General features: G+C 34.5%; 1 protein-coding gene across 4 annotated transcripts in view; it reads left to right on the top strand.

The window, feature by feature from the left end:
- Positions 1–15,592, top strand: part of LOC150095838 (uncharacterized) — a 404,380-nt gene that overhangs the window by 23,393 nt on the left and 365,395 nt on the right. For 3 of the 4 annotated variants that reach the window (XM_090408977.1, XM_090408978.1, XM_090408979.1), the window contains exon 2: positions 1,740–1,908. The exons of the other annotated variant lie outside the window; for it this stretch is intronic. In XM_090408977.1, the coding sequence (XP_090265103.1) occupies positions 1,794–1,908 (115 nt within the window). In that variant the 5' untranslated portion in view covers positions 1,740–1,793. The remainder of the gene's footprint in view (positions 1–1,739; positions 1,909–15,592) is intronic. 4 annotated transcript variants of the gene reach the window in all.

Genomic DNA, 15,592 nt, shown 5'->3' with positions numbered 1-15,592 from the left:
TTTTCATCGGGAGTTGGGAGTCAGGAAGAGTTCCAGTTCAAGGTCTAGTCGATAGTGGGCAGCTATTCTCTGCTGTCGTTTCACGATGTCGGGCGGAAGGAATAGACGAAGAAATATTAGGTACTTTTCCAAGTAAGCCTGAAGAACCTGGCCGCCACATACGTCCATGTGGATCGATTCAATCCATGCTGTTTCCAGTCGAGAATGTGATGAAAGGACAGAACATGGCCAAACCTAGCCGTGAGTTATAATTACCAAGGACGAGATCGATCATTCGGAGGGAAATTATAAAGAAAGTATAGACGGAATAAGTTACAGGAATGTGGTAATGTAAAACCCATTATAATTCCTTTTGTTAACAAAGAACGGAATAATGTGTCATGGAAGAAATGAGATGTTAGGTTATATAACTCTAAACTTGTATGAAGGACTATAGTGAGATTTTAGATACCAGTGTTTAGAACCAAATAGTTGTTTCTTTAATATTTGTCTGAATGAATAGTAGTTAATTTGCCATAAGTCATTAATGATCTATAGAATTATCGATGTGTATGTTTTAAGAATATGTGTAAGATAGTAAAGATATTTAAGGGATGCTAGCTAGAATTTTGTGTAGTGAAATGAGCCTATTCTTAGATGTGATATGTGAATTACAGTTGATATGTCTAACCTTAAGACTTGGGATAACTCTATTCCTATTGACTGTTTTTTTTTTTTATTGTAAATGTGTAATCTTTTCAATCTAATAAATGTATCTTGATTATCTTAACCTGTTTTGTGCCTTGATTTGAATCCAGTGCACCGCTTGAATCTGAGCGGGAGAGAAATATATGATAGAGACCATGACTGCAATCTAAAGTGTTTTAAGAGAGATAGATAAAATTGATATAAGGAGTAATTAATAGATTGATTTACTTTGTATATTTTCTGAGGGTTACTTCTTGGTTAAAGGGAATTTCTAACCTAGGGATCTGGCTGGCGCAGCTTGAACAAATAAATATTGCAAGAACCCAATTAGGAGGTAACTTCAGACCGTTATTGCTGAGGATCGGACTCTATTCAGAAGTCAATCCTTTGTCAATTTATTTAATATACATAATCATTCTAAGAATCGGCCAAATTGTGTTAATAGATATAACGGTGAAAAGGATAAATGATATAAGTGATATAATCAGAAGAACACACAACATAAAGAATAAATTAATAAAATGTCACTATATAACAATGGCGATGATGGGTGGTAAATGGCATTGATGACATAAGAGTGTTGTAGTAGGAGAATTAAGTAGTGGTGGAGAGGGTGATTTAGTGAGGCAGAGTAGAGTGCCCTCCTGGAGTGTCACATAATAATAATAATAAAATAAAGGAGATTATCAAAAGTTAATCTCCTTAATTTAATATAATGTGTTATCAGAATTTAATTTGGTATAAAATTTTCTTTTATTATATTATATATTAATTCAAAGTTGTTATCCATGATATATTAATTCAAAGTTGTTATCTCTTTGTGTGCAAAGATTATATTTTTCTTCTTTTTTTCTTCCTGTCCTTCAAAATATGAAGATTGTGTTTGGTGGGATAGTTAATTGATTCTATAGATGTTACTGTATATAGTTTCATGTTGATCCATGGATATTTTAATATCTAACAGTTGTTTAATTTTTTTGTTTTGCAAAATGAAGGCTATAAAAACAGCAGCAGTATTCATATATATATGTATATTTTTTAAATGTTTTCAGGTTGCTTGGAACCATTTCAGAGTTTTGCTTCAGAAATGAAAGTTAGACAGTAACATGAAAAAGCTATTTTCCAAAATTGATCAGTCATCTAAAGATAGTCACATCTATATTGGGAAGAATTTTACATGCGGAAGGTTTTTAGTTACAGTAGAGGATGTGATAGCAGAAGGTGTGTATTGGTAATTATTAATGAATTATATGAAATAATTCACAGTTAGGGAATCTTTATTTATGAATTAAGGTATTATTAGCAGTGCTGTAAAAATAATGTCCAAGTTAAAACCCTAAAAGGCGTGCCTAACCCGCTTTCAACCAAATTTCTTGTGATTGTAAATTAGCCATTCATATACAGTTAGCAATAACTGCAATAGTAAGAAAATAACATAAAGACTGCCTAAAATTTAATAAGTATGTGAAGTATTTAGCTGACATTGTATTGTGTGAGATACTTTACAAGGCCATCCCTGGAAGTTACGAAAGGAAACTGTGAGCAAGAGGGTAAGGAGTGGTTTCTTTGTGTGGAGGGTGGTTGAGCCGTGGAATGCATTGCCTGATGGAGTGGTGGGAGCGAGAACGGTCAGTGGGTTTAAGGAGTGGTATGATAAACTTTGTGTTTCTCAGGGGGGGGACTTCCCCTCGATGAGTCTTGACAGACTTTATGTCTTAGAAAGGACCTCCCTCGATGAGTCTTTTGACTCCTTGGAGGCCTGAATAATAATAATAATAATAATAAAATCTGTTGATTCGATCTCAGCATCCAGCACATTCCTAACCTTACTGATCCTCTTCTACTACCACCTAAGACTAATCTGTGCTTTTCCTTGATGCTACCATTACTATTAACTCCATTCACTTTTGCATCTTGGAGGCAGACATCTGACTCTTCTTTCACAACTCTTTTTATGTTTAAAAGATAGATAAACTTATTTCATACATAAAGTTGTTTATGAAGTAAAAATATTAGTTCGCAAAGTTGATTAGCATTCTGTGAGACCACAATCATATATTAATGTTACTTATGAGATCCAGGTTATAGAAGGTTAAATATGGAAGCACATTAGCATAAAGATTTGTATTAATTTTGTTTTGCTTCAAGTTAAATTATTACTTATTACTTATAGGCAAGAATAATTATCATTAATTTGTATAATAACAGACTCTTTCTGTTGGATAAATGTGTAGCACGAATAGCACACTGAAATTATTATTTCAGAATATAATTGAATTTATATTCAATTTAGGTTTATTTCCTCCCTGGATAATAGAAAAGTTACCAACAGGCTGTTGATAAATCCCACTGTTTGCATGGATGTGTCTAGTTGATATTTATTGCTTACTGAGACACACTCTTTACTGGAAGTCTGGAGTAGCTTGAGAAAGTACTATGTTTTTTTTAAGAACTAGGGTTTCTTGATTATCTAATTTTTAGTCTACCTGATGTGTATAGATAACCTTCCATGATTAACACCATTCCATTAACTGAAAAGTGATGTGATAAGTGGCAACACTTTAAGTTTCAGTTTGAATACCGATTGTTTTGAACTTTTACTGGTGCAAAAGTTGCTTTAATTCATTTATACATATATGAACAGAGAAGTATGTGCGTGTGTGTGTGCATATAACAACTCCATAGAGATGAAGTCTGTTAAATGAAAGTGAAATGGAAATAAAAGCTAGACTTGAAATGGCAAGAAAAAATTTTCTCCTGATGAAATCAACACTGTGTAACTGCAATTTAAATTTAGAGCTTCAAGTATGCATGGTTAAATGCTATGTATGGTCTGTTCTGCTGTGTGCTGAAGAAACTTGGACCTTGAAGACAGTATCGATTGAAAAAAAAAAAAAGAAAAAATCTTGAAGCCTTTGGTTATACAGATGAATGCTAAAAATTCCATGGATAGCAAAATCGTCCAATTTGGAACAAATGGGAAAATCACGAGAACTTTTAGATGCCACAAAAAAGAAGAAAAACTGCATATCTTGGTAATGTACTACATAATGAAAAATATAAGATACTTCAATTGATTATAAAAGGGAAGATAATTGGAAGAAGGGGACAAGGAAGATGAAGGTGATCTTGGCTAGCAGACATCAGCCAGTGGACTGAAATGAGCTCTGAAAGACTACTCAGAATGGCTGAAGATCACTCAAAATTTGCTAAGGTGGTTGCCGACCTCTGATAGGAGATGGCAAAGAAGCACAAGAAATGAAATTGTGCAAGTTGCTCCATTATGTGCCAACATTGTGAGTTGTTTTCAAAAAAGTTTACTTATGCATGACCAAAGCTCACCTCAGGTGACTTCTCTGAATTGTTTCTATTAGGTGTTTTTGTTGGATTTCTTCAAGAATGAGAGTATAAGGAATGTGATCTTACCATGTATATATTCTGGTATTGATTGAAGGCATGTTTTCCCAAAGCTATTGATGATATCCACTGCTCGTTGAGTATTGATGTTCCACACCCTGGGAAAACCGTACTTAATGCAAATTCAATATGTTAGTGCGATTGAGTGAAATGATACTACTTAATAAATGGTATAAATGATACTATTTATTAAAGAGTGATTAATCAGTTAACACGATTTTTTGTTGCCAATCTGCAGCAAGCGGTGGCACTTGTCAATGTGGCAGCCAATGGGCAGTAGCAGTGCTGCCTGTGACACTCAGCATTTGATTCAGCGCTAGTAATACAAATTGTGCGAGACCTGGGACACAGCAAGTCTACAGTTTGGTCTATATTAAATAAGAGTCAAGAATACAAAAAACAAGGAAAAGTTGCTACTGCTTCTTTAAGCATGCAGATCATCCAAATCTGCATGCTTAAAGATTGATGTCTTCTATCACTCTGGATTGAGGATTGTAACCAAAAAAGAATACCTCTTAGTACAAGGATATTCAGACAAAAGCTCTCAATATTTTTACATCATTGAAAGAAACCAAATTTCAAAAGGAATTGGAAGCTTTACTGCGAGTTTAGGATGGTTTGATCATTTTAAAAATCGAGTTGGGCTACATAACATAAGAATAACTAGGGAATCTGCTAGTGCTGATAAAGATTCTGCAGCCAAGTTTCCTGAAAAATTGCAAAGTATAATTCAGGAGGGTGATTATGATGATCGTCAAATATTCACCGTAGACAAAACTGGTCTCTTTTGGAAGCGTATGCCAACAAAAACTTTCCTAGCTAAAACTGAAGCATCTCAACCAGGATACAAAGTATTTAAATATCGTCTTACGCTTTTATTAGGAGGCAATGCAGAAGGCGAATTTTAAATTAAAGTCTGTGTCAGTTTATCCCATGCAAAATCCAAGGTCTCACATTGAAGAAATCAGGCACAATTGAAAAAGAACTAGGATTTAATGAACTGGATAATGAAGATGTGAGAATCTGGCTCGATTCCCAATCAGAACAGTTAAGTAAGAATGATCTCCTTCAACTAGAAGAACGGCATGCATATGAATTCCCTAGTATGATAGCATATAGTTATTCCCACCAGCCGTATAGCTGAGGGCATAAAATAAAATAAAAATTTAAAAAAATGAAGATGATGATAAGGAGTGCAAACAAGAAGAGAATGCTACGAACTAAAAAGCTAAATGCAAAAGAACTTGAACTAGTTTTCAATCACATTGAGTATGCTAAGGAAATTTTGTTTGATGCTGATCCTAATATGGAACGAAGCTTCAAAATCCGTCGAAATCTTGTTGTTGCATTTCTTCAAGAAATGGGTCAAAACTTCTCTCTGCTGGAACCTGTGGTACAGCCCTGAATCTGTTATACTTCAAATGTGGAGCTTTGGAGAGTAGCCTGCAAGAAACAACATCCCAGCATTGCCAGCCTGAAGGCAATTTGGAGTGATGAGTGACAGCATTTCTGTTGGATGTTGTGTGTGCTGCCATTAATATGTGGCCTTCATGTGGCAAAAGGGGGACGTTTCAAACATTGAGTGACTCTATATGTGCAACGTGCGGTTTGTATATGCTGAAAGCTGTAAATGATATTTTGGTTTGATTTCGGTTAATTATAGCAGTAATATTTTGGTATATGTGTTGTGAACCATTCTCTGTGTAGTATGTTACATTTGGAAATTCAAAAATCAAGCAATAACGAAGGTACATACAGACTGGAATCTTTTTATGTCCACAGTTGCAAGACATCCAACTGAAAAAGGATACTATTAGGATCCAGAAGTCTCACACACACACACACACACACACACACACCTCACTTCTGGATACTATTAGGATCCAGAAGTGAAGTGTGTGTGTGAGAGAGAAATTATAAATAGGTATTTTAAAAATATATATATTATACATATAATACTAAGAAGCATTGTTCTTGAAAAAAAATTTCCTGGCGTTGTAGCATGAAGAGTCCATTGTTAAGGTTAGGTTATAATGATAAAAAAGAACTTGAGCATTGTTTTAAAAAGGACATTTGTATTTATGGGAACTCCGTAATAATTTATTATCATCACAGCGCATCCTGTGGCTAGTATTAGTGTTCCCATGTTCAATCAGACCCATTTTTGACATTTCTTGTAGGTGATGTAGGTGTTCAGGCATGCATTTAGAAAAAGATCAGCCTCTTTGTCTGAAGTAGAATAAATTTTTGTTGATTTAAGTCTGAATATATTCCAGGTAGCATCAAAGGTTGAATTTTGCTTTCAGAGACTGCATCATAGAGCTGGCTAATGGAACTAATAGGCTTAAATGGTAGAGAACTTCCATTGAACTTTTTTTAAGATATTCTGAAGTACCTTGAATGTATGGGATGGAGATTCTATGTGAGTCATCTCTTCTAATGGGGTTAGTGAAAAGCTGTTGATAATGTTCTGTATTATTTTGGAGTTGTAGCCATTGAGAGTAGCTTCTTTGATTGTAGAAATTTTTCTAAGGCAGTTAAGATGTGAAGGTGATATGAGCTCTTGAAAGGAAGCATTTAATAATACCATACTTCTGTGAGAATTGGTGTGCACAAGTTTATGAATATGCGAACCTGAGAAGAATGGTTTGCAAAATAGACAAATGCTGATAAGGAATTGTCTAATTCTCTTTTTTATAAGGATATCCAGAAAGGATTTTATTATTATTATTTGTTTTTTTTATGTGGCTCCCACTAACAAAAAGTTTTTGCAAACCAATAGTACATTTGTAGCATGTGTGGGTTAAGAATTTTTTTTCTGTTTTTTAAGTAATTTATTATTTTTGTTGTGTTTTTATTTTTTACCTAGTCTGGAAAACTTGCTGTACAGACCAAACATATAACTTTCAAACCACTTCAGGCCTCCAATAAATTTAGCAGTGGCCTCACATCAGATGATGAAATTCATCTCTCACATATGGATGATATTTTTACTGTTTGGAATAAATCACATTAAGAATTGGAAATCTTACAAAAATTAATAACATTCATCACATAATCATTCATCTAGAATCAAATGATTCTAGCAGAATGATTTTATCCTTTTTTATCCTAACGCACAATCTCCACATCATAGGTGGAGATTTTAATGCACAAATAGGATCCGATGTTTCAAGAATTACCAAAAAATATTGGACTTTTCAAGTACCACAGTATAACAAATAAAAATAGACATCCTCTAGCTGAGTTATGCAATGTATTCATAACCCTGTCAGTTTACAGATCAAACTTCCACACAAAAACCTGGAAGAAAATGCAATTGACAGCATCTAAATGGCACAAAATCACAAGATTTCATGTTATAATCAATGCAAAGTGGGTGATATCACCTTGCAGTTTTCGCTGAAGTCTCAGTGGATGTATAGGTGCAGGTTATAGTTGTTTTTAGGTTTGAGTTTAAAGTTATGGCCATTATCCAGTCAGAGAATCCATAGTTAGTTACATCTCATATGTCTTTGTAAATAGATGAGATGTAATTATAGATCCTTTTGTTGACTTTTTTTTTGCTTTATGTATGCATTGAAAAAAAAAAAAAAGCACTGTGAGAAGTGCAGTTGATATTGTAAGATATCTAGATAAAATTCCGATATCCTGCAAATTAAAAAAAAAAAAAAAAAATTAACTGAATAGCTAAGTTGATAACATAGTATTATTTTATAAAGTTGTTAAAAGACATTCTTCTTTTTGTATGTCATGAGAAAATATTTGGCTACTGGTCTTACAAGAAATATACTGATATAAAAGAAAATTTAGATTAGAAATTAGACCTTAATTATATTTTTGTATGAGTTCTCAATTTTTGAAATCTTAGTGCTGTTTGTACAGCTAAACATTGGTTAAAAAAAATTCGTTATTTTGTCACTTGACAAATGAAATGATCATACTTGGAGAGTCATTAAAAGTGACCGCTGTATTCACGCTTTGGAAGTGCTTAAGTGAACTTATCTCAGAGTTTAAATCCTATGAAATAAAAAAAATATATTAGAATTTTCATTACTTTCATTGTATAGTTAAAGCCAACGAACTTTCCTGCACTGAAATGTAATTTTATTGCTGTTTCATGCTGAAACCAGTAATGGCAGCACACACTGATGGATTGAAGCAGAAGTTATTCTGTTGTATTTCTCCTGTGCATGGATTTGGCCACCTGGTTTTCAAAGGGATGAAGAGATATTCAAAAAGGCTCTGGGATCCTTTAGAATATCTTGTCCAGAAAAGGTGGTTTCTGGTCTCTGGAATGTTGAATATGAAGAATGATAGAGACATATAATCTGCTAAGGGATTTTTATCAGATTTACACTGAAGAAGTTTTTCATAGAATGGTGAGAGATGTGAGAATAACAAGAGGTCATTCCTAGAAGCTGTATAAGGAATATGTAAGCAAGGGAGTGGGAAGCAGGTTTTTTTGCATGGAGAGTGATTGGAATGTATTGCTTTGAGAGTGTGTGACAGAGAGACCTCTCATGATGAGGCTTTGACTCCATGGAGATCTGATAATAATAAATTTAAGAAAAATAATTTCCAATCATGCGCAGAAGTAGAGCAGTATTAACAGACTTCACTAGATATTATCAGCTGTTCAAGAGGGAGAAAAGAAAACACAGTAGAAGCAAGATTGGGATATTTTCCGTAGCTTCAATAAATGAAGCTTGAATAGAAATTAGAGGAAAAGTTAGAAATGGAAAACTGAGAGAGAAAAAATTCTTTAAAAAGAGATGTGTGAAGTTTATTGTATTTATTAGTCTGTATAGATTTATTCAGTTAAAACTAAAAGAAACTTTTATTGTTTTCCATTTCATACAGAAATGGACCCAGTAAAGTTTGTGTATTCATGAATTTGTTATTTTATTTAAGATTCTCAGTCTGAAAAATGATTTGAAGTTTTAAATGGTTTTAGTTTTTTCAGTGACCATGCAGATAGTTTCATATATAAAATAAATTCATTCTAAAATGATATAACTATTGATAGGGTTTTGTTAAGTTAGTAATTTATTCAATGAAACTTGCTGTAACTGTCATATAAAAAAAACTGAATTAAACTTGAATGTTTTGGATGGAGACAAGGTATTCTGTGATTTAGGATGCAGGAAGAATTTAAGTGATTTATGTTGCTACCATATAGGAAGAAGCAGTTTCTTTGTTAGTTGCATCTAACTCAGTTTTAAGGACTGCCAGTTCCTTCTGTGTGAAAGAAAGAATGAAAGTCTTCTGTAAGAAAGAGACTAAAATTCCAGAAGTTTGTCCAGGAAGTATAATAACTGTTAACTTGTATAATTGAAAGGAGATAGGTACATAGAAATGTTTTTTTGCAATCTCCTAAAGATCAAGGTGCCCCTAAATTAAATTAAATATATACATACACTTGGGTCTCTTTTCATGCGGATTTGAAGTTTTTCAGTGCATGCCCACAGATACGAGACCTTTCGACACTTCTGTGCATACCAACAGAAGGAGAATCCATTCCGATAATAGGGTAATCCAGCGTTTCCCAAACTTTTCCTACAATGGAAACACTTCACAAATCCTGAAATTTTCATGGAATACCTTGATTATTTTGTAATGTATTCATTAATAATTAATTGTTAATTTTGCTGATTTTTTATTATTAATAATTGATCATTAAATATTAATTGATTAATTAAATTTGGCCCAATGGAGGAAAAAAAGCACCGAAGAAAAGCAATTTCTTTGGAAATGAAAATTGCAATTTTAGATCGCTTAACAAAAGGAGAGGGATCTACGGTGATTGGTAAACATTTTAATTTAGGCGAATCTACTATAAGAGCAATTAAAAAGAATGAGGTCGCAATAAGAAAATCTGTCATATTATCATCGCACTCAAGAGATTCTTTATTAGAAAACATGGAACGAGCGCTCGTAATTTGGATTGAAGAATTAACTCAAAGGGGAAATTCCTATAAGTGGTTGTTTAATTAAAGAAAAAGCTCTTTGGTTTTATGAACAGATGAAGATTGGAGCCATCTACTTCTGCTTTCCAGGCTGATAAAAAAATTTCTAGCAAAGGTGGTAAACCGGGTTTTTAAAAAGGAATGCACTTCATAACGTGAAGATTACAAGCGAGGTTACAGCAACAGATGAAGAAGCAGCCAAACATTTTTAAGAGAAGTTAGCCAAAATTATTGAAGATGGTGGATGTTGTCCCGATCAAGTGTTTAACGCTGACGAAACAGGATTGTTTTGGAAGAAAATACCTAGTTGAACTCGCATTACAAAGTCTGAGAAAAAAGCAAGTGGGTTTAAAGCAAGCAGAGATCAAGTAACGTTGTTACTTTGTAGCAATGCATTAGGAGATCGAATGTTGAAACCCCTCCTAGTAAATAGATTTCTAAGACCACGTGCTCTAAAAGGCAAAGATCTAAAACAGCTGCCGGTACATTGGATGGCTAATACAAAGGCCTGGTTAACAACTGCTGTTTTTTTTATTTTTTACTAAGTAATTTAAGGAAATTACAATGTCACTAGGATATACATTAAAATAAATTTTAATATACTTCAATATTTCGGCAACATCACGTTGCCATTTTCAAGAAACTTAAGAACAAGACACGTGCACGCAGGCACAACAAACAGTAAATGAGGAAGAAGCAGGAAGCTATTATTTCTCCTAAAGTCCTGATGGTGTCCCCTAGCAGGCAATGTTGATATTCTTGGGCGATTGGGCTGTAGGGCTTCTGATGTAGGTTTCCCAAATTTGAGGCAGTCTCATGCAGCCAAATTTGTTGAGGTTTGGATTGTTTCTTAGGGCTGAAGCTGATTCCATGAAAAGCCTTTCATACTTGTATTTATGGTGTACTATCATGGCTTTCTTCCACCGTATTCTATGGCAGGTATCCAGTGCATGGTCCGCAAGACCAGAGTGAAACTCTGGTGAAACTGGATGTAGTCCTTGTGTTCTGAAATTCTGATATTGGCTGTCCTGCCTGTTTGGCCAAAGTAGGACAGCTTACAGCTGCAAGGGACCTGGTATACACCAGGTAGGTCTAAGGGGGAGGGGGGAGGTTGGTCTTTAGTAGAGTGGATAAGGGATGCCAATTTTTTATATGGTCTGTAACAAGATTTATTTTAATGTATTTTATTTAAATACATTAAATATTAAAATTTATTTTAATGTATATCCTAGTGACGTTGTAATTTCCTTAAATTACTTAGTAAAAAATGCATAACCAACGTCTAAGCCTTTCCACAAGAACAACTGCTGTATTTACTGAATGGTTCAATAATTGCTTTGTACCAGAAGTGGAAATGTACATGAAGCAAAAAAGCTCTTGATTTTAAAGTTTTATTAATTGTTGACAATGCACCAAGTCATTTGCATTTAGAACATCCAAATTGGGTTGAAAAAACACTACCTGCATACAACAAGCATTTTCAGCCATTAGATCAAGGCATAATTGCTACTTTTAAAAAAATATTACGTTAACACACTTTTCAGTTTATACTGGATAAACTAGAAAATGAATCATTAACAGTAACTGACATTTGGAAAAGCTTTTCTATTTTAGACTGCTTAAATCATGTTGCATCTGCTATCGCTGAAATAAGACCACAAACTTTAAATGCTTGCTGGAAAGCAACTTGGCCTGAATGTATTGCAAACAGTGCAGCCATGCAAACATCTTGTGGATAATGCGTTAAGTGACGATGATATTATTGGATATCGATTAACTTTAGATATCATCTAAGATCCAGAAAAACAATAGTGAAGCGGAAGAAAAACATGCCCCCCCTCACTGCAAATATAATTCGAGAAGGTCTTGAACTGTGCAATAAATTGGAAAATCATTTTCTTGTTAATGACACAAATTCTGAACGAGCCTTTAAATTCCAACGTGAACTGAAGAACTGTATGTCTGGATATCGTGAGCTGTATAAAAAATTAGTGAAATCATCATCGCAAAGTTTAATCACTGATTACGTTGTCAGAAGAAAATCAGAACAAGGGTGAAGCTAATTCTGTTTGTGAAGAACCAATGCCTTTACCATACAGATCTGATGCGCTGACTATCTCTTCTGGTAATGAAAGTGATTTTGCACCAGTTTGCAAAATGTTGCTGAATATTGTCTAATAGCAATGATAATTCTTATGACAAAATGTTAAAAAAAAAATGTTACTTTTCAATAAAATTAAATGAATAAAGCTTTAAAACAAACTTAGGCATTCTTATTTTCCTGAATTTTCAAAAATTGTTTTATGCGACTTTAGGTTTATTTTAATTTATTGCTTCGGTTTTATATGGTTTTAGAAAATTATGGAACGTATCCCTGATTTTTCAACATAAGTTAGGCCTTTTTTGTGTGATTTTTTATATGCGGTTTTCTGTGGAACGTATCTACTGCATAAAAAGAGACCTGAGTGTATATATATAACAAACAGCCATGGCACCCACCTGAATAAGATGTAGACTTTTGCTGCAATGAATGCATCAATCCTATGGGGCATACTTTCCACAAGCATACAATAGCGATCAATGGGAATTTTTGACCATTCTTCCTGTAGGCATGTAATGAGGTCCTGGACTGTTGTCAGGCAAACATCCCTTGACCTCACCTTATGTTCCAGTTCATCCCATATCGATACAAAATTAATAACGGATAACTCACGTACAAAGATTATTTAATAGTATAATTTTCACCTGTGTGTCACAGGCATCTTCAGTACATATTAAGCTCAAATTAAACAATAACTGACAATTCCAAAAAGTGCCACCTAAGTAGCTGGTGTAAGATAACTGAAAAGGTCAATAAATTTCCTAACAAAAAAAATCTGCCTCTATTTGGCTAGAAGAACACGAATCTTATATTGAATACTTTAAACCCGAAAAGTCTGGACTTGCAGAACATGCCATCTTCACTAGACATAGAGTTCATTGGAGAAAGACAAGAGTCCTTCACAAAAGTCGGTTCCTCATGGAACGCCTTTATAAAGAAACATGTGAAACTTTACTTCATTCTCCTAACTTAAACAGATCCGACGGCTTACGTCTATCCCCCTTTATGGGAGATAGTACTTTACAAATCAGTTAATCTTTCCTAACTTTTTATTGTATAGATTTTTTTTGATTTTTTTTTATTATTATTATTTTTTTTTGTTAGGAAATTTATTGATCTTTTTAGTTATCTTACACCAGCTACTTAGGTGGCGCTTTTTGGAATTGTCAGTTATTTGTTTAATTTGCGCTTAATATGTACTGAAGATGCCTGTGACACAGAGGCGAAAATTATACTATTAAATAATCTTTGTATGTGAGTTTTCCGTTATTAATTTTGTATCGATATGTCTACTCATAGTATACCTCTTTTAAAACTTAGTTCATCCCATAGATGTTCAATAGAGTTGAGATCATGGCTCTATGGAAGCCAGTCAGGTGTGGTGACCAAACCACGCAGTTGCAGCAGCAGCCTTGTGACATGGATATAGGCTTCCTGAAAGAGACTATGGTCAGTTCCGTAGAAATGCCAAAAAGTATGACAAATTCATTGTCCAGAATGTTCACATACCTCTTGGAGTTCAGTGTCTGTGGCACCATAAACAAAGGTTCAAGACCAAACCAGAAAAAAACTAGACCATACCATCACACCGCCGCCATCTCTGAATTTCATAGTTGGTGTTATGCACTCTGGTAAGAGATATTCAGCTGATATTCAGTTTGATACTCAAACTGTTCATCTTCTCGGTAGAAGGTGTTGTGTGATTCGTTGCTCCATAACATAGCTTTCCAAGCTTCCACGTCCCACTGTACATGCTCTTTGCATCACTGAAGATAATGCTGCATGTTGGCTCGGGTAATGTGGTGCCTGCATATTGCAGTCCTGCCATGGAAATTCATGTTGGTGAGCCTCAATTCTGGATTTTTTGTGCAGATTTGTGTTCTATTCAATGCCTGGAACTCAGCATTCAACATGTCAGCTGATGAATGGCAGTTTTTACATATTATCCTTTGTAGCATCCTACGGTCACATTGGGTGAGTATGGTGGGTATTTCTCTGTGGGTAGCATTTGCAATTAACATCCTGTGCTTCTCAGTATGGTATCACTGATTGTTGACCTGGAATGGCCAGATTTGTCAACAATTTGTCCAACAGATAAGCCTACATCATGGCTTATCTGTTGGACACCTCTATCATAACACCTCTTTCAAACTGTGTCAGTTTCCTTCTCGCAGCCATTTCACTGGGACACAGTTGCATTAACTTGGGAACATCATATTCCTCCAATTTATATCTGCTCTAAGCAGGTGACTTGTTACATGGCATGATGCACCTTGCCCATAGGAGTGTCTGTTGACTTCTTTCCAAGTGGCCTGTGTGTGTGTTATTTTTTTTTTAGACCTGTCTCTCGTTAAGGGACAGTCTTCAAAGTCTCTCATTAAGGGACAAATCAAAGAAACGGTAATTTAAAGAAAATTACCTTTGATCTGCAGAAAAAAAAAAAAAAAAGCTATTTTTCTTTTGGTTTAGTTCAGTTTAAGATTATTTTTATTTTGAAGTTAAGTTTAAACCACTTGGAATCAAGGAAGGCTCAGGTGTTGGTGGTTATTCATATGTTTCATGATATAAACAACAACAAATGGAAAACATATAAATTAAGTGGATATTAAATCCAACATCATTTCAAAGCCGAATACAGAAACTATATAAAAGTTTAATGCGAAAATTGACCAGGGAGCTTGCGGGAATACACTGCCGCCATACTACGAGTTTCCCTAGCCAAACCTAATAGGAAAAGCACGAACACTAAAAGTGCCTTGTATATTGTCTTCTATTGGTCCATTTTGATAGGTTTCACTAGTCTGACAGCTGTTTCAAACTCATTGGTTTTCATCAGAGACTAGACAGAAACCTTAGAGAGCAAAAACTCTCCATACTAGGGAACTTGAAGCATCGGAGAGTTTATTTTCTGTAAGCGAACTCTCGGTCGGTGCATAAAGTATTTACTAAAATAAAGAGCCAAAGGGATTCATTTCAGTGATGCAAAATTATATAAATTAAGTGAATATTAAATCCAACATCATTTCAAAGCCAAATACAGAAACTATAAAGGTTTTGTGCGAAAATTGACCAGAGAGCATCGCCGAAATAAAGCCTTTGGCTCTTTATTTTAGTAAATACTTTACGCACCAACTGAGAGTTTGCTTATGGAAAATACACCTCTCTGATGCTTTGTTCCCTAGTACTGAGAGTTTTTGCTCTCCTAGGTTTCTGCCTAGTCTCTTACGAAAACCTCCAAGTTTGAAACAGCTGTCAGACTAGTGAAACCTATCAAAATGGACCAATAGAAGGCAATATACGGGCACTTTTAAGTGTTCGTGCTTTTCCTATTAGGTTTGGCTAGGGCAACTCATAGTATGGCAGTGGTGTATTCCTGCAAGCTCTGGTCAATTTTCACACGAAACTTTTATAGTTTCTG

The sequence above is a fragment of the Typopeltis vanoorti genome, chromosome 19 (assembly GCF_054136105.1).
Source record: "Typopeltis vanoorti isolate ZY-2024b chromosome 19, IOZ_Tvanoo_1.0, whole genome shotgun sequence".
NCBI classification, from domain to species: Eukaryota; Metazoa; Arthropoda; class Arachnida; order Uropygi; family Thelyphonidae; genus Typopeltis; species Typopeltis vanoorti.
This window is presented reverse-complemented; position numbering and strand designations above follow the sequence as displayed.